The 20,003-nt window shown below is 50.9% G+C and overlaps 1 protein-coding gene across 1 annotated transcript in view; it reads right to left on the bottom strand.

Annotated features, from left to right (window-relative positions):
- Positions 1 to 20,003, bottom strand: part of RNF17 (ring finger protein 17) — a 2,644,767-nt gene that overhangs the window by 1,022,207 nt on the left and 1,602,557 nt on the right. Inside the window, exon 23 of the mRNA XM_085621540.1 lies at positions 9,303 to 9,420. Within this exon, the coding sequence (XP_085477666.1) occupies positions 9,303 to 9,420 (118 nt within the window). The remainder of the gene's footprint in view (positions 1 to 9,302; positions 9,421 to 20,003) is intronic.

The following is a 20,003-nucleotide window of genomic DNA, read 5'->3' as shown; positions in this document are numbered from 1 at the left end:
GGCTCGAAGTTTACTTGCAAGGAGCTTGCCCGTCTTATCACCCCCGATATAGTAGGAGTGTTTAAGTCGTAAGGCGGCGAAATCCGCCCTGTCCAGGTCCCGGCTGGCCAGCTGTGCCCTGGCCGATTTCAGATGCCGCCACATTCTCGGGGCTCCAATACGACTGTAAACTCGTTCGAGTTCCACCACTTTGGCCGTCAGCTCCTCTCTCTTCTCCCTGCGTGTTTTGTTATCGGCCGCGGTAATAGCTATTAGTTCCCATCTCACCACAATTTTAAGGGCCCCCCAAAATGTAGTCAAGGAGACGTCAGGGAGGTCATTAGTCTTCAAATAGTCAGTGATGTGTTGATGTACCTGCTGAACAACGTCGGGACGCTGTAATAGAGATTCCCGAAGACGCCACCTCCCCGGTGGACGAAGGCCAAGCATGACTGTCACGGCGTCATGATCGGAAAGAGCCGCCAGGACTATGTCAATGGTCTGGACCAGTGCGTTAAGGTCAGATGACCCTATAAAGTGATCTAGCCGGGAATACGTTTGATGTACGTGGGAATTAAAGGAATAGTGCGTGCTATGGGGATGAGCTGCCCGCCAAAGATCTATCAGTCCCCTTCGCCGCAGCCAAACCCGTCCTGCATTCAAGATCGCTCCTGCACACCCCTGGCGGTGACCCGATCAATCCCTCCCAGGGTCCAAGACGAGATTGAGGTCTCCCCCGATTAACATGTGTTCGTCGTGGTGCCAAGGATTTCAGACGGGGAATCAATGAGAAACGACTCTTGTCCAGCGTTGGGAGCGTAGAGGGAGCCTACAATAACGGGGGAACCCCGCACCCAGAGCCTGTAAGCCAATAGCCTCCCTTTACCTCCGCGATTTTGTCCCCAACACCGCCCTGAAAATATCGCGCCAACAGTATGGCCACCCCCCCTTTCTTGTCCGGCATAGACGAGAAGAACTGGTGGGCAAACGCTCGAGAACGCATTCTATGCCAGTCTTTGGGTAGTAGGTGTGTTTCCTGCAACAGACCTATCGAGGCCCCGAGTTCTCTAAGTAGCTCAGAAGTGCCCGCCTCTTGATGGGGTTATTTAACCCCTTTACATTAAGAGTAAGAACTTGGGTTGCCGTGGGAGACATCGAGGTTCAAGGAGTGTGTATCAGCTGAACAACAACAAGTGGTGCTTATGAAGCATCGACTCGGTGACGCCGCTATAAGTGGGTTCACATTCCAGGGTGCCCTCTGCTTCTATTGCCTGACCCTGGCCGCACACCGTTACCCCTCCTTTCCCCCCTCCAAAACTCCCTTCCCCACCCCCTCCCTCAATCCCCCCCGAAACAGTTCCAAAGACCAGAAATTGTCCAGTATCCGCAGCACAAGCCAAGGACAAACGGGAAATGAAGAGCTGGGTGATCATGGCGTCCGGGCGACCCGGGCTCCCCGCCCGCCAACCCCCTCCCCCCACGGGTGCCAAAGTATGATGCTAAGTATAGCCCTCCATGGTGAGGTTACGTTGAGTCCGGCCTAGAAGTGTCTCTTGTGACTGCTGCAAGGGCCGAGGCCCGTTCGGTGGTCATCGTGGCGTGGTCCGGCTTCACTGCCGTCACTGGTGATCGACGACGTCCCTTCCGCTGCCAGCCATCACTGGAAGAGCGCTGTGACTGTTTAGGCGAAGAATCAGGGCTACGTTGAGTGAGGCCAAGTAAGTCGGATACCTCCTGGAACGAGCGGAGTTGGTGCAGCTTACCATTCCACCGGAAGATTAAGCGGAAGGGATGGCCCCACGAGTAGGGCACTCCATTGGCTTTCAGGAAGGTGGTCGCGTCCTTGAAGGCTTTCCGCTTCTCAAGAGTGATGGAGGTCAAATCTTGGTAGAGAGCTATGGTGTGCCCCTGATATGTAAGTGGTTGTTTTAGGCGAGCCTCCTTTAAAATGCGCTCCTTCAAGGGAAAGTCCGGCAAGAAAGCCAAAATGTCTGGTGGGGGTGCCGGTGCCTTCCGCCGCAGGCCCACCCTGTGGGCGCGATCGATGCGAACCTCAAAGCCCTGGCCTGCCCTCAGAATGTCCCGAAAGAGGCCCTGGAGGTATTCAGTCACGTTTTCCCCTTCCGCTTGTAATGGAACACCCCTCACGCGGATGTTTTTGCGGTGGGATCTATTTTCAAGGTCCTCCGCGTGGGCCTGCAAGTCGACTTGCTGATCCCGAAGTCGAAGGATTTCCTGCTGTAGCTGTTCAACATCCGCAGATGTAGAGTGCTCCTCGTTCTCTATAGCTGCTACACGTTCTCCCAGCTCATCCATATCGCAACAAATTTCTCGCACCTCACATGCCACCTCCTGTTTAAGTGTCTGAAAGTCCTCCCGGAGGGTGTTAAAAAGAGATTCAAGAAATGTCCGGGTGATAGGCACCTCGCCCACCTCCTGTCGGGTGGACTGCGTCGAGGGAGGGGGCGGGGTGGAGCTCCCCCTATCACTAGCTGCTGAACCCTTCGCGAGCATATCTCTCACGGAGCGATCCCCCTTTTTCTTCATGCTGGCCATGATGGTGCCTCCAACGGGACGAAAATGTTGCTGCCCGTTAGGCGTAGTAAGAAAGCCACACGTGGGAACCGCCCTCAGACTCCGGAAGATGCGGTGCGCCCCCAGCCGCCGCCCCCAGGCGGCGGCCAGTCCTCACCAGAGCGGCCCCAATCTGCAATAGGGAGCGGGAGGACGCAATCCCCGGCGCAGTGGGCGCCAACGCCACATCTCTTCCACTCCGCGCTCTCCCCCTCACTCCCAGGCCCGGAAGTGGCAGGCCGACCTCTCCCAACTCTAGGCCGGTCAACTCCAGTCTCCGTGTAGCTATGAGGGGAGGCTGCTTGTGGGTCCAAGACTCAGAGCCGCTTCTCCAGGCCCCAGAACGCGCACCGGGAGCCAGCACCCTCACTACGTCGAGGCGTCTAGACCGGAGCACAGCGCCACACCGCAGGAAAGCCCCCGGTGAAGCTAGTAGGTGTGGGCCCCCTCCGTACTCCCAAACGCACCCCACAGATGAAGGTGGGGGGGTGAAACTGCCACCAGGAGAGCCGCAGGAGCCGCCGCCCCCAAGAACCAGAAAGCAAGGGCCACACCAGGCACGCCGCAGCCCGAGGCGGCCGCACCATAGAGGGGATCTCCCTCACTCTGTGTTGAGGCTGGCACTGCAGCCCAATGCGGTCTTCAGCCCCCGGCAACCAAAGACAGCAGGCGGGTGCGCGCCCTTGAAGTAGCGCTCAGGCGCAGCTAGGCCCAGCGCCGCGCCTCAATTTTTGCGCTGGCCGCCCAGCACCGCTTCAGGCAGTCACAAGTCAATCAGGGGGGCCGCGCTCACCTGAACCCAGCGTTGGCGCCGATCCCTTCAAGTGTCGCTCTCCGGAGCACGACCCACCTCGCCTGGACCGCTCCTAAGACCGGTCCCCAGGGTCAGTGTGGGCACCCGCCGTCTCATCCCGCTGATGCCGCTATCATAGGGCAGGCGCCATTTTGCTGCCAAGCACCGAGCCCTCCGCAGCCGACAGCCACGAGTTCCGCCTTCTGAGAGGCACCTCAGCCCGTGCTTCGTAGGATCGCCATGCCCCTGGACTCTGGCATAAGGGCTACTGCAAAATTAGGGGTACTGCGGGTACAGAATAAGCCGGGGCGAGGGGCCACGGCGGGGAGCCTCCGTGCTCCACGTCTCCTCAGGTTGCCATCTTGGCCACGTCCCCAGAAACAGACTTTTTTAACCGGAGGGAGACCGCTAGGTTGCAAAGTCGTTGACACCTTTCGTGTGACACAAAGGCCTTTGCCAGGTTGGTGTCCAGGATGGTCCCCAAAAAGATCCTGAGTTGAGCGGGAACAAATTGAGACTTGTCCATGTTGAACGTAATGCCCAGAGACTGGAAGAGGGACCTGCAAAGTAGAGTGTGTCAGGATGCCAGTTCGAACGACCGTCCATTTAGAAGGCAGTCGTCGAGATAAGGGAAAATTTGTACGCCTTGTAGACGAAGGTAAGCTGCCACCGGTGCGAGGAGTTTGGTAAACACTTGGGGTGCAGAACGAAGGCCGAATTGAAGGACTTTGAATTGGAAATCTTTCCCGGCCACTCTGAATCTGAGGAATTTTCTGTGCCGGGGCAGAATAGGAACATGAAAATAGGCACCTTGAAGGTCCAGTGTGGTCATGTACTCTCCTTGGGCCAGTAAAGGAAGGACCTCCTGAAGCGACACCATGCAGAATGTTTGCTTGTTGATGTATTTGTTTAGGGCGTGCAGATCCAGAATAGGGCACCATTCTCCCGACTTTTTCTGAATTAGGAAGAACCTCGAATGGAATCCTCTGCCCCTTTGTAAGTTCGGAACCACTTCGATCGCACCTTTTCTCAATAAGACGTTCAGTTGACCTAAAAGTTCCTTCAGATGGGCAGGAGGAGGACCTCTGGGTGGAGAATTGAGAGGGATCTTGACAAACTCTAGAACGTGCCCCCTGCGCACAATATCCAGGACCCATTGATCGGTAGTAATCAGAAACCATTTGGAGTAGAAGCGGGAGATTCGACCTCCAACCTTTGCGAGGGCGGGAGGCCTCTAAGATGGTAGATGGAAAAAGTTATTGTTTCTTGGAGGAATCCCTTCCTCTATAAGAGGATTTACACCTCTGTACTGTTGGTAAGACGCGGCTGGCGGTTGTCTGTACGACTGTTGATTCTGGGAGGAGTAACGTTGTTGGCCTTGAGAAGAATGGAATTGTCGGTATTGATTGGAACCTCCCCGAAAGGAAGAAGAGGAGCCACGACCCCTCACACCCTGAAAGGGCTGTTTTTTAAATTGAAGTGAACCGAGAGCACGAGCAGTGTCGGTGTCCTTTTTCATCGTCTCAAGAGCATCATCGAAGTGTTGGCCAAACAACGATTCACCGTCATAGGGCATGTCCAATATTTTCGTCTGCACCTCTTGACGGAAAAAAGTGGCTTTCAACCAGCCCTGCCGCCTGAGAACAGCAGCACCCGCCAGTTGCTGGAAACCAGTAGAAGACACGTCAACAGCACAATCAATAACCACCGAGGAAATCCTTTCTCCTTCTTGAAGAATCTTCTGCGCCTCTGCTTTAGAAGGTTCTGGTAGTAAATCTAGGAGGGGAGCAATGTCCGACCACATTTGTCGGTCATAGCGGCCGAGAATAGCTAGAGAATTGGCCGCTCTGACCGTAGTTGCCGCCATAGTGGAGAATGTTTTACCAATGGCGTCAAGGCGTCTCCCCTCACGATTCGGAGGAGCCGATACTGGAGACGAGGGATTCCTGACACGACATTGTGCTGCCTGAGTAATAATGGAATCAGGTTTCGGCTGTGCAATAATACAAGCAGGCGAATTTTCAGGACCCTTGTATTTTTTATCTAGCCATGGCAGGACAGCAGGAATGGAATTAGGATGTTGCATGAGCTTGAGACCCTTTTGCCTAATACAATCGATGATGGGGATAGCACGCACTTGTTTCTGTGTCTGATCCTTGAAGTCATACAAGAAACAATCCTCCTCACTAGTGACCATCGGGAGGTGAAATCTCTTTGCCGCTTTTTCTATGAGGACATGAAAACCACCTATGTCCAGGCGGAGAATCAAGAGGAGCTGGAGTGGTGGGGGGAGGTGTTTGACTCTGATAATTGTCCCATTCCGTGAACAGGGATCTATCATCAAGCTCACCCTCCTCTCGGTCATCAACATCAGCCTCATCATCATCCTCCTCAATGACATGAGGAACGTCTTGGTGTGGAAACCTGGCCACCGAAGTAGAAGGCGTAGAAAACGGTTCTGTAGGAAGCGGAGGTGGTAGAGGAGGTTGTGGTGCTGGAGAAGCCTGGACCGAGTTTGGAAAACATCTGTAATAGTCATCCAGAATGAATTGAAGGATGGAAATAAGGGACATAGGCATCTGCGCCATAGGAAGATCCGGTGCAGGCTGGTTGGCACGGTCTGAAAAGTCCTTATACTCCTGGTCGTCATCAAAATACTGATATTTAATCAGAAGCTCAGAGGGACTGCGAGCAGCCCTAAATGCGTCATCCTCCTCCGATTCGTCGTCACCAGTGTCAGAAGAGAACAGTTCTGCTGGAGGATGCGAAGCAGTTTGGATTGGTGTCAAAGAAGACAGTCGCCGTTGAAGAGGAGAACCTGAAGTCTTCAAAGGAACCATATCCATGGATGCAGCCGTTGACGCGGTCACCGAGAGAAGTTGCCGTCGTTGTTGAGCCACCGTGGACGACGAAGCCACCGTGGACGACGAAGCCACCGTGGACGCCGAAGCCACCGTGGACGCCGAAGCCACCGTCGACGACGAAGCCAACGTCGATGAAGCTGACCCTTTCGTTGACGAGGCAGTGCGCGTCGACGAATGCTTCTTCTGCTTGTGAGTCGCCGTCGATGAAGTCAAAGGCACCGTAGACGACAGAGGCCTCACCTCCACTGACACCAACGTCTACTGAGATATCGCCGATGACAGGATCATAGCCGGCATCATAGATGAAGTCGAAGTCGTCATCGTAGAAGCGACAACAGCAGTCCTCATCGATGGAGGAAGCGACGATGAGCTAGTCGACGAGAGAACCAGTTTTTTAGGCAAAAACTGTTCAGATAGAGTCTTGGACGCCTGAGAGTCAGATCTCAGGGGCGTAGAGAGTGTAGACAGACTGAGGGGCAGGAGACGCCCCTTTTGAAGTGGAAGGCCGGACAGTTGACTTGACAACATGATGTTTCTTCGCCACCTTAGTTTTAGGAGAAACCTTCTCAGACTCACTGGCTCTCTTCAAAGATGAAGTAGTCCGAACTGAGGAAACACTCTCCACATCTGACAAAGGGTTGTCCATAGTCTTCAACTTCTGTAGCCACAGAAGGAGACGCCCCTCCCTGTCCTTAAGGGTCTTCTTAGAGAAAGTCCTGCAGATTTTACAATCCTTTACCTGGTGTTCAGGGTAGAGGCAATAAATGCATTCTGATGTGGGGCCTCAGAATGAAGTCGCTGTTTTCCACATGTCCCACAAGGTCTGAAGAGGGATTTCTTGGTTGTAGACATGAAAAAAAGCTTTTCTTGGAGAAGAATAAAGAGAAAAAACTGAGCAGAGCTCAGGGAGACTCTTCACACGACGTGCGGTAGAAAATCTGAGGGCCTGAGCCTCTGAGGAGAACATTCTGGAGGGTGCTAACACCTGATTGGCTTGAGTTTGGACTATTCACAATGACTGTAATATGTTATTAAAGAGACAAGTTTTTTTTTCTATCTAAAGCTCTATGATTCAATGCTACTCTATGGTTTTTTTCTTGCCTATGTATGGTTGTGTTATTGCTACATTGCTATGTTATGTACCGTGGGACTCCCATTTCGACGACGGGGAATATTCAAGCATGTGAATCTATGAAAGATACCCCAATACTGGAGAAACACTGTTTGACTACAGGCCTACCCCAGTGTAAGGTGAGGTCCAACGTGGAAAAAAGTCTCTACCAAACGGAGTAAGAAGCATGTATTTTCAAGTGAATATAGAGTTTGTTCTTATAAAATCACCACAGTAATGAGAGATATGGCGATTTTATGTTTACAGATTTGAATGAGTGTGAATGACACGGATGATTCATTAATGCTAATCACACACTGATGAGTGAAAGATGATAGGATGCGGCAACTGGCCGCCACCAAAATGGGCATCACACAAATATATGTGTGTGATAGACTATGCTAATATATCACAGGCATTTTCTGCTTTTGTCACCATCATAACCTTTGGACACGGTGGTATGAGCACAAACGTATGAATATGTGAACATTCCTGGAACTAAACACAACGGTGGTTGTGTATTGTCTCTTTCTTCTTCCTTCCGTAGATGGAGTGATTACACAAAATATAATCGTTCAAGATAACCAAGGAGTAGCTAACTGCCCTTATTCAAAGTAGCATAGGGAAATTCTCTTAATATTCCTTGTTCCAGGGGGTAACCATTGCCGCCCTGAAGAAAGTCCAGTACCCTTCATGGGGCAGCAGTAGACTGAAACATGTTGGCAATAGGGTCTTAGGACCATAATATCCCTACTGACCCTTTTTCTCTGTTTTTATTATCCCTGCCAGATCCAAGAATAAAGGGAATCTGGGATCTGACAGTGGATTTTTAATCTTTATCCCCCTGGCCAAAAACATCTCATTAAGTGCTCCCTGAAAGATGGTCTAGCCCACCCTGACTTCTAGGCGTCAGGGTGTCCCGATGATGAAGCATGACACCACTAGGGTGTGTGAGGGAATATAAAACAAAAGGATGTGCCTCCTTTCCCACTCTATAGTGGTGTTATATTCATAGCTTCACATAGGGTGTCGCACCTAATGTTAGCTCAGGGATTGTTTCAGGAAACTTAACCACTTGACAGCGGTTAGGTAATCAGGGGAGTACTTGTTGTGAAATAGTGTTATAACAGGGGAGGGTGCACTCCCCTCTTGAGTTCCTCTCGGCCCCTTACCAAGCAGAAAAGTATTTCCCGCTTGTTTTGTGTACCACGAGAGAACATGTAATTCAGGCTGGAGAAAAAACTATGAGCACATAAATAATACGTGTTTTGTTGAAGTTGAGGACTATGTGATCTCCATTGATCCACCATAGCCATCGCCGATACAAAGGTTGGCAAAACATCCTCATCTGTTTGCGTGATGGCAGTGCTCAATCTTTTAGCTCCAGTCTTGAGATCAATAAACCAAGTGCTGTGTGAAATGTCCCGCTGTGGTCTAAATACTATATACAGCCCTGATTATAGATTCAAAATGTGAATGGCACTCATAGCAAGCTGCAGATGAAGACGGCTGAACGTAGTCACTAAGTATTTATTCCTTCATTACATCTCATAGACAGATGAAGCTGTCTCACAGCAGGCCATACAAATGGATCTGATAACCCCTTCACATCCCAGTGCAATAGCGATAAACCTGTAGGACCAGCTTGTCATAAATAACTGGGAAGTTGGCTACAGACATAAGGATTGCATTATTTCCCTACCTTGAACCGCGACAGACTAAAAGTCAGTTTTCTATGCATGTTAGAGATTAAATGACAAACAAATATGCAAACTCTTGACTCAACTTTATGGGAACAATCATTTAACAATCATATCTGAATGAGGTACTATATTAGATTTGACAACAGAATATAGACAAACTCTGGTTGTGTATCTGAAATAGAGTAAGAGGTTTGCATTGCTCAGTACTCCTTTATTTGTTCACATATCTTAAGAAACAGATGATTCAAATAACAAAAAAATCAGAAAAGCATACATACCCTTCTTTAAATGTGGCTAAATCAGCATCAACTAACAACTTGTTGACACTGATGGCCGACTTTCCCAAAGATTTAGAATCATAAAGTTCAACTGACAGCTTTTTGTCCTGCAAAATACCTGTGCAAATATATTTTCTTTAGAAACAGTAACACACAATTGGTCAAATTACAAACAAATCATTTGGGTTAACAGTGTTATTTTTGTGTACATACAATTACCGTTACAAACCACAAAGCTTCTCATTTTTTGATAGCGAAGACTTCATCCATTAGGGAGGAAAAAAACCTTCACAAAAACCCTTAGGGAATATGTGGATGGGCATACACCTTCAAATGCAGTGAGGTATGTCTAGCATAAGGAGGCGCTACTATTATAAAGGCCATGTACACATCACATTAACTTGAGGTTGACAGGCTATAGAGTATTCAATGAGAAAGTATTCCTGCCTCGATGCTAGACATAACACTGTGCAATTGTGGACAAATCACTTAATCTCCATGAGCCTAAACATATGTAAAATGTATTAGCTTAATCTCCACATGATGTACATGATCTAGGATTGTCACCAACCCTTTATCTAATGTACAGCGCTGAATTGCTTAACTGCTATTTCCATGATTTACAAATACCAACACAAACATACGTACAAATTGGGAGGGTTTCCACAGTGCTACAAAGCCTTTTGCTTAGGGCCATGCCATACAAAAATAAAATGCATAAAAACACTCACAAAGTGCAAAGCTTGAGAGATTGTCAAAAACGTCCTGATGTTCATGAGGAGATGGGCAAGCCAGAAATTAGTTGAAATAAAGAAGAGGAGGTGCCAGAGTTTTTTTAATGAGGGGGTGCAGTAGGTATAAAGAAAATGCTACTTACCCAGTATGCATCTGTTCTTGGAATGTAGAGCTGTTCAACAGACTTCTAGAGGGCTGGTTATGCTGTTTAATGCTACAAAGTAGCACAGGATTCACTCACTGGTGTAGCGGTGTATAGTTCACGGTCGTGACGTCAAGTAGTCGTGCATGCCAATAGTTAATACTGTGACATTGAGTTGTCAGTGTGAGTTCTGTCAGACTCACATTTATAGGAAGAGTGGGCGGTTACGTAGAGTAGGCTGCCCCCAATAGTGCGAGCATGTGGCAGTTGTTGAATTCAGAGTAGTTGCTGCTGCCTTATGAGCTCGCAACGACGCTGTCATAAATACAGCTGCGCACTGACCGGATCTGGCAGGGCCCACCACAACTTACAATAACACCTGGACTCAGACTTCAGCGGGCGGAGTGGTGACAGAGTTGGAAGTGCCACACCCTGCACAGTACTTCGTCCACCTGTCCCACCCCACCAACTTGCCACAGAAGCCTTAGGTATGAGTGCCTAAGTTAGCTGCGGCTCTGCATATCTGATCTATCCATGGCGGCAGTGCCCTTACGAGAATCTCCATGGCGCCACCTTGCCTGTTCATGTTGCTTTTCAGCAACTAGCACCGCTCCACAGGTGTAGTGTCACTGACACTTTTTTATGGTGGGTGCAGGTAAATTTTTGGCTTTAAAAGTCAAGAGCCTCCGACTTGGAGCTGTGTTGGCATCCTTGACACTAAAGGTATTTCTACGTCAATATATTCCGAAGGTCACTGTTGCTAAGTGAATCCATCCCCACTGTGAGCATTTTCAGTGCAATAAACGCAACTCAATCCCCAAATCTGACTTAGATTCATGGATGCCAACATACACTTGTTAAATTCACTTTCTCTGGCTTTTCTCCTATGACCATCCTAAATGTATTGAACCCTGATACACTCAATGAATTGACAAGCCACAAATTAAAGAAGCCGACATGACGACCAATGAATAAGTGCCTGCCCTCTGTTACTGACAACTGCAGTCACACAGTCTGTCTCCAGTTACTGCCCTTCCACTTCTGGTACTCTGTAGCAATTTTACGATCTTCTTAGAGTTTCTCCTTGCTCAAATGGGTGTAATTTGAAATATTCATAATTTTCTATAGTTTTAACTGCTTGTGTTTGCTCGCGAGAAAATGTCACTCATAGTTGTTGAAAAGTCACTCATAATTTCACTGAAATTATCAAAATGTCACAAATAGCAATCTGAAAACTTTGCAGCTATGATTGTCGTCAGGTGGAGAGGGTTTAGAAGGGCATAGATCCGGGTCATTATCTGTGTTAGGATCTGTATTGTAGTCTTCCCATGGATCAAGAGTAATGTCCTCTGGTAGATCCCTATCCCAATCATCTTGGTGATCAGGTGACTGCGGTTGTGGTGAATTTGTAGGTGTAATCAATACATTTGGGTTAGATAGGGAAGGATGTGTGATAAGAGGAGGAGAAGGATTAGTACCAACATTTTTCCTTTTAAGTGGAATGTGGTAATCTTCCTGTATCTCTGGTTTCCTTTTAACTGGTAATTTTACATGAGTATGTCCAGTTTTGGGATAAATCATCAGTTGTTTCTGTTTCGTGGCCATGTAGGAAGGCGAAACATCGAAACGCAAAAGTTACTACTTGTGTAAGAGACATTAGTTAGTGATAGATTCCTTACCTTAGAATATCCCCAGGTGTCAGACTGGATCTGGAAAGTTTTGTTAGCAGTACCCCTGCGCGTCAGTAGGTGGCTGCTCCGCGTCCGTCGCTGGTGTCGTAAGCGCCTGAGATGACATCACAGAGACTACTTAGGCGCCACCCATGCGCGCGGACGTCAGTTCTGTATATGATTTTCCGCGCCAGGAACGCAGAGCCATGCAAGAAACGGACCACTGGTGCCATGAAACTAGGGCCTGAAAGGGGGATGACTTTAACCCTAGAATCAGTTCGCAGAACGCGGAGGATGGGTGGGGCGGTAAGGAATCTATCACTAACTAATGTCTCTTACAGATATATCGTTACACAAGTAGTAACTTGTACATCTGAAAGAGACACGTTAGTGATAGATTCCTTACCTTAGAATAGATACCCCAGCAATACCAACCCCGGTGGAGGGTCTGCAAACAGATCACACCAGAAAGTCACGGAGAACAGAACGGCCAAAGAAGCCGTCTCTCCGGACCTGACTGTCAAGGCAGTAATGCTTGGTAAATGTGTGCAGCGAGGCCCACGTAGCTGCCTGACAAATGTACTGCAAGGGAACGCTGCGTCCCAAGGCAGTGGTGGCTGCAGTTGCCCTGGTCGAAGGGGCACGCAGCCCCACAGGAGGCTCCTTCTTAGCCAAGGAGTAACATGCTTTGATGCACAGAACGACCCACCGCGAGATGGTTCATTTGTGCACAGCCCAAACTTTTTTGGCGCCCACGTAGCCAACAAAGAGCTGGTCATCCACCCGGGACTGCTGTGTACGCTTCAGAAAGAACGCGAGCGCACGTTTTGGGTCCAGACGGTGGAGCCTCTCCTCCTCGCTTGAAGGATGCGGAAAGAAGGTAGGCAAAGTGATGGTCTGCCCGATGTGGAAGGGCATAACAACCTTTAGCAAGAAAGGACAGGTCCTCAAAACCACCTTGTCTGGATGAACAGAAAGGAAAGGAGGCTTGGAAGAAAGAGCCTAGAGCTCACTCACTCTTCTGACAGAGGTGATCGCTACCAGGAAAGCAGTATTAAGAGTGAGAAGACGCAAAGGACAGCTATGAAGAGGCTCGAAGGGAGCGCACATTAGAAATGTCAAGACCAGGATTATGTCCCACTGAGGCATTATGAACGGCACCGGAGGAAACATGTGCTTAATGCCTTTCAGGAAACGGTTAACAACCGGGGACTTGAAAAGAGAAGGCTGATCTGGAAGCCGTAAAAAGGCGGAGATGGCCGAAAGATAACCTTTGATAGTACCCAGAGCAGAGCCCTGCTGGGCCAAAGAAAGAAGGAACAGAAGGACTTCAGAAAGAGGGGCAGAAAGGGGATCCACAGCCTTAGCTGTGCACCATGCCACAAATTTGTTCCACCTGCAGGCGTATACAGTTTTAGTTGAGGGACGCCTGGCTGCCAGAATCACATCACAGACGTCGGGAGGAAGATCGGAAGCTGTCAACTGTCGCCGCTCAATCTCCACGCATGGAGGTGGAGGCTGGACAGGTTCGGGTGGAGGACCGTTGCCTGCTGCTGCGACAGACGATCCTCCCGAAGAGGCAGTCGGATCGGGGGATCGGTCGTCATGCTGAGTAGCTCGGGATACCAGTATCTTCGTGCCCAATCAAGAGCCACAAGGATGACTTGGGCCCGGTCATGCCGCATCTTCTTCAGCACACTGGGCCGAAGTGGTATAGGCGGAAAGGCGTACAACAGACCACAGCTCCACCCGTGACGAAAAGCGTCGCCGAGCGAGTGCCGCCTTGGAAATTCCAAAGCACAGAACTGATGACATTGCGCGTTCTCTTCGGTGGCGAATAGATCTAACTAAGTGTAGGAAGGTGGATATCTGACTATGGTTACCCCCAACTTTTTGCCTAGTGTCTAGCTGGTTTTTCGACTTAGTTGGCCTGAGATCCTGCCATTCAGGGTCTCAGGCTGTCTGCTCTCTCTTTAAAATGGACTCCATGTACCCTAGGTACATAACCAATTGGTAAGGATCACCTTATTGGACCCTGTACAGTGTACCCTAGGTACCCAGGGCATAGGTGTACCCTAAGCCTCCCAGGGGCTGCAGCATGTATTATGCCACCCCTGGTCTGGCCTTCCAATCAGACACAACTGGCTGATCACTCAGCTGGGGCAAGGTCGTGTAAACACCCCTTGCTTAGGTGTAGTATTCCTATACCTAACTTACATATAGACACATGTGTACCTATCAGTCACTCCTATGGCAGGCCTTAACAATCCTGGAGGCAGAGTGCTTGGTAACATGTGAGATGGTGCTCTAGCATGAGCTGAGCCTGTCTGCAGCTTTCGGAACCATGTCCTTATAGCTGTTCTATGATATAGCCTACCATATACTCTTAAAGTGCCTTATAATCTTAAACGGTTATGGTAACTATGGTTTGGCTTTATCAAAACATGTCGTGTAAGGTGTCTAACACTTTGGAATAATACCCCCATACCATTTCTGGTGATGAGGATATTATTCCTCCCTTCTAGAGGGAGAGACATGTTAAAATCATACTTCACTGTTAGCCTCTGACCAAAGCCTCAGCATCACAAAATGGATGCTGCTGCCACGACACAAGTCTGACCTCCTGCAGCTGGGAGTAATCCCAGCCAGGGAGGCCTGGACAATAGGTTTCCTGCTTGGGGAGGTGCTAGCACCTCCCCAGACAGCCTTTAGTGTATTGGGGCAGGGTGGGCTGAAAGGAATGAGACATGCCTGGGGCACACAAGGTGTTCCTTGCATAGTCCAGTTCAAACCGGTGCTGGGGCACTCCAGCCCCCGCTCTGGCGCGAAACTGGACAAAGGGAAGTGGGTGTAACCACCCCCTCCCAGGTCCCACCCATAAGGCGTGACCTAGCAGGTATCCCAGCCCCCCAGATTAGTATAAGAGTGGGAGTTGGGCCTCTAGACTTTAGATTATCCTGAACCTGCAATCTTGAACAGAAACTCTGGACCTTCGACATTCGACGAAAGAAGAAGACTGAAGAATCTCCCTTGTGGCCAAGGAGTGGCTACCCTGTGCAAACAGGCACCATCAAGAGACTACCCTTTGCTTTGTGAACGTTCCACGAGGAACCGACTGCAGAGCCCGACCAGAGCCTTGACTCTCAGACTTCTCCGACCCTCATCCACATCTGCAGCAGAGCTGAGATCCGTGGAGGCGACGAGCGACGTGGGACCGGCTACCTGGGAAAAGTGGCGAGTATCTTCAAGCGCAGCTTCTGAGGCACCCTCGAAGTTGTGCACCGGGGATTGAGAAGCCCCACCCCCAAGCACCATCTGCACCGAAGACCAGCCCCCCACACTCAACGAGTCCTGCGTGGGGCCCTTCAGCATTTCCCTGCTTGCCGCGTCTGTCCGGTTGCTTGCCCGCTGGCTAGTGGCCTTTGTGACGACGCACCCTGAAATCTTCTGCGCTGGTTTGGCTCCTCCAGACTGGCTCCCGCTTCGCTGCAAAGAAGAAGCACCCCAGACCTTCCTGGTCTGCACCTGAAGCAAGAGCCTTCGTGGGACAGCTCGCCTCCTGGTCCTGGTCGTCCTCGACGCTTCCTGGTCCTCCTGGCTGCAGCGACAAGCTTCACCTTCACCTGCAAATCTTCACGACATCGTCTGGTTCCTTCCTGGTTCCACGTGGTCACTGGCTAGTGACTTTGACTCTATCCCCTCTGCTTGCAGGTCTCTTCTCTTCTTGATCCCAGCCTTGGGATCCACCGGACACTCTTCACTGACTGCCTGTCAGCATCTTTCTTCAGGCATCCATAGGAGTCGACGACGAAACCCGACGCAACTTCAACCCTATGCACCCGCAGCCTGTGGGCTAGGTAACTTGGGTACTCCGGTGCTCATCAGGATAGTGACTATCCTAGTGTCTAAGTTTCAAGTCTCAACTTCCTAGCTACTCCGGAAGTGTCCTAAATCTATCTATTTCTAAACTGTACTATTGCTAGTGACTTTTACGCATTACGCGTGAGTGTTTCCACTCTGCATACGAATCCCGTGGGCCTCCCACTTACTAACTGTTGCTAGTGTAGGGTAGCCCCAGCGATTCCCTAGGCCTAGGCCTATTCTATTTCCGTGACAGTGGTCCTTATACCACTTACTTAGTATATGGTTTGCGTGGCCCCTAGGGCCTAACTGTATTACTTACCTGTGTGACTTAATGTATGCATAAATAAGACTGTGTTGTACTTACCTCTAATCTCATAAAGAGTGCTGAGGGTTTGCTTAGAATAAATACACTTTATTTTATATATATATCTGTTGTGGTGTCCTTTCATTTGGTATTCAAGGGATTATATATGGTATCACAGCTGGCTTCACATGCCATTCAGAGTTTAGCCTAAGACTGCTCTTGTCCATGCTACCACCAGGATAGCTGGTCTATAAGGTTGACTTTACAACCAGTATTTGGACTGATATAAGGTGTACACTATAACTAGTGACATCATACATCAGGCCAACTTCTCACAATAAGGATCTCCCCACTTCAGAAAGAGACCCTGCGCCACGTTCGAGTTCAGACCCCACTCGTGATCCATCAAGCACCAGCAGCTGAGTTCATCCGCCCTGGCGTTCAGAGAACCTGCCAGGTGTTAAACCACCAAGGTAATGCCTTAATGTTCCAGAGGTGCAGAGCCTCCTGACAGAGGGTCCAGTACCCGACCCCGCCCTGTTTGTTGCAATACCACATTGCGGTGGTGTTGTCCGTGAACACCGGTACAACACTTCCCCGAACACAGGGAAGGAATGTTTTCAGTGCAAGGCGGATCGCCCGAAGCTCCAAAAGGTTGATATGAGTCAGAACTCCGCCTCTCCCAAATGGCCTCCCCGTCCCAGGAGGGACGCATCCGTCAACACTGTGTGCTCCAGTTGGTGAAGGGAGAGGGATCTGCCACCGACCCAATCGCGATTCGTGAGCCACGACCGCAATTGTTGTGCAGTGCCCTCCGAGATCGGGACATGATCGCACAGATTGCTCTGATGCTGCGCCCACTGGAACTTCAGGTCCCACTGCAGACCCCGCATATGCCATCTGGCATGTGTCACCAGCAGGATGCAGGAGGCCATCAGGCCCAGAAGCCGGAGGGTCATCCTGACCGAAACCCGGGACTGTGGCTGAAAGATCGTAATCATAGCCTGAATATCCCGAACTCGCTGCTCAGGAGGATAAACCCGAAACAGTGTCGAATCCAGAACCGCTCCAATGAAGGGGAGCTTTTGAGAGGGACTCAGGTGCGACTTCGGCACGTATAAGGAGAAACCCAGCAAATGCAGGAGGTCGACCGTAGTCTGAAGGTGGTTGACGACTGCCTGGGGCGAGCCCACCTTCAACAACCAGTCTTCGAGGTAGGGGAAGACTGACACCCCCGACCTGAGCAGCTGAGCTGCAACCACCACCATCACCTTTGTGAACACCCGAGCGGCGCTGGTAAGGCCGAAGGTGAGCACGATAAACTGAAAATGCTCCTGGCCTACCGTGAACCTCAGTTAACGCCGGTGGGCCGGCAGGACGGGGATGTGAAAATATGTATCCTGCAAGTCCAATGCTACCATCCAGTCTCCAGGGTCCAGGGCAGACAAGACCTGAGCCAGAGTCAGAATTTTGAACTTCTCCTTCCGGAGAAAGTGGCTGACGTCCCAAAGGTCCAAGATGGGATGTAGACCCCCTTTGTCCTTCTTGGGGACCAGAAAGTGGTGGGAATAACAACCACTCCCTACCTCCGGTCCAGGAACACACTCGATGGCCCCCTTGGCCAAGCAGGCCGCAACTTCCTGCTGGAGAGTCGCCAAATGATCCCCTGACATGCGGTGGCACCGAGGTGGCATGGCTGGAGGGGTGGACTAAAAGGGAAGGGAGTAACCCTTGCGGATGATCTGCAACACCCACTTGTCCGATGTAATAGCGTGCCAGTGGAGGAGGTGATGGCGAATCCTGCTACCCACTGGCGTGGGGTGCTCCCCAAAGCTCGGATTAGGAAGGAAGCGGGGTCAGATTAGAAGCAGCGGGGTCAGAGGTAGACTGTCCCCCATGCTGATTCCCAGAGCCGCCCCTGCGGAAGCCTCATCCGCGGCCGCGCTGAGGCTGGTTCTGCACAGGCTTGTTGAAGGAACGTGCCTGGGCAGTAGATCGCAACAAGGCGTGGCGACGCAGCGCCACAGTCGTAGAAATCACCCTACCCAACGAGTCAGCAGTGTCCAAACCACATCGAATAGCGAACTTGGCCGCATCCCTAATGTTAGACCTGGCACCTTGGCGTGAGTCTCCCTTCCTCTTTTTGTCGCTGTGCCTCATGTGTTTTTATGGTGTTGGCCGCTCAGCGCGCTGTGCCACTGCCAACCAGTGTCGCGGTGCGAGTGCTCCCTTTGTAAATTGTATATGTTGGTTGGATTCCATGATTGGATTGTTTGATTTACTATCAGACCCCAGTAAAGTGCGCCAGGAGCGCCAGGGCATGTAAATGCAAAAACCGCTGGTAGGCTTGCAGCACGGGTTGTGCCACCCACAGAAGCGGCCGGTAAAATATGTCTAAGGTCTGCCATCGCAGAACCTGCGTGCAGTCTGGTACTGACATGCTGACTGGCAGGTGCCCACACTTGCCGGTCCCTAAAACCTTCCCTTAACTTCATGTTAGTCACCCCTCTGGTAGGCCCACGGGCAGGGTGCGTTGCAAGCATAAGGTAGGACAAGCCTGGATGCGTGGCATGTCCTAGTAGTGAATGACCGCCATCTTGTTGTTCACTACTGCAAGGCTACCCTGTTCTCATAGGCCACTATGGGCGGCCTGGATTGTTACACCCTATGATCCTAACCGACCCAGGGAACATGGTAGAAGATCGAGTTTAGTATGCCTGAACTCGGAATAATAAGGTACATCTTTTCGCAAGGTTTATTTTAATATTTCGGGTTTGCAAATGTCGCTTTTAGAAAGCTGGCCTTTGCTTGCCTAAACATTTCAGCCGCCTCTGCGTGATGTGTATCTGATGTCTGGCTGGTGTGAGTGACAGGGCTGGGGGAACCCAGATGGGCAGGGCTAGGTAGCCTGGTGGTGAATAGGAGGATCGACAGGTAGATGGGTGGGAGGAGTGCTCCTAGGCTCTGAATAGGACAGTGCTCTGCTACCTCAATGCCGGCTCAGCCCCCTGTGGAGCGTCTGATGACTCTGCCCTGCACTCTGAAAGAAGAAGCCTGCATCGCGTAAACAAAGTGCTCAGAAACCGGACTGGACTAGGCAAGGGCCACCCTGGCCTGGGAGAACAAAAGATTTGCTGTATAAATGTAGGAGCCCTGCTCCTGAGAAACTAGATCCGCTTTTGACCAAGAAGAATCTCTGCCTGAGGAGGAGGCACCGGGAAAGCTGTAGGAGGAAGACTGTCCCTATCCTGGGGGATTGGCCTACAGTGGTGACCTTGCTGCCAAAGGGGAGAGGAGAACCTGTTGCTGAAGACTTTACTTTACTTTTACTTTCAAGACTTGTGCTTTTCCAAAACGATCTCCAAGGGCTTGGAACTGAGCTTGCCCCCTGAACTGAGCCCCAGGACCATTGGGCTCTACCTGATCTTCACTCGCCTGCCGCTGGACTGTGGTGTCCTTTCCCTCGCCGGAGCTGTGACCCTTGTGCCCCAGTCCCTCCCTGAGCCGTGACCAGGACTGCTTAGCCGCCCCCGCCTTGGGAAGAGCCTCGCTCGATCGGAGCCGCTCCCCCGACGCTGTGCTGGGCTGCCCCTGTCACCTCGCTCGTTGGAGGCTCGCTGTGCATCTTCACCCTCCCGCCGGAATCGGCGTTGTGAGCATCTCCAAGCCTCGGACGGCCCGGACGTATCTGCGTGTTCACCCGCCACCTGCAACACCCCGCTCTGGTCGTAAGCCTGAAGATCAGACACCCATCGTGAAGTGTGGGAGCCCCGGACGCCGCCTCGCTCTTCGGTCGAAGTCCCGCTGAAATCCCGCACCCACCTTCGCGTCAAGAAACAAGGTACTGTACTTACGACCTCGAGCTCGCATCGGATCCAGGGTCCGCAACGTTCTGATTTCCCTGTCATCTGCCGTGTGCTTCCCGGTCGCCGCTTCAGCACGGAGTGCGCTGAGGCCTACAGTCACCTTGTGCCCGCCTAAAGAAC

The sequence above is a fragment of the Triturus cristatus genome, chromosome 8, assembly GCF_964204655.1.
Source record: "Triturus cristatus chromosome 8, aTriCri1.1, whole genome shotgun sequence".
NCBI lineage: Eukaryota > Metazoa > Chordata > Amphibia > Caudata > Salamandridae > Triturus > Triturus cristatus.
Note: the sequence above shows the minus strand (reverse complement) of the source record. Positions and strands in the feature narration are given on the sequence as shown.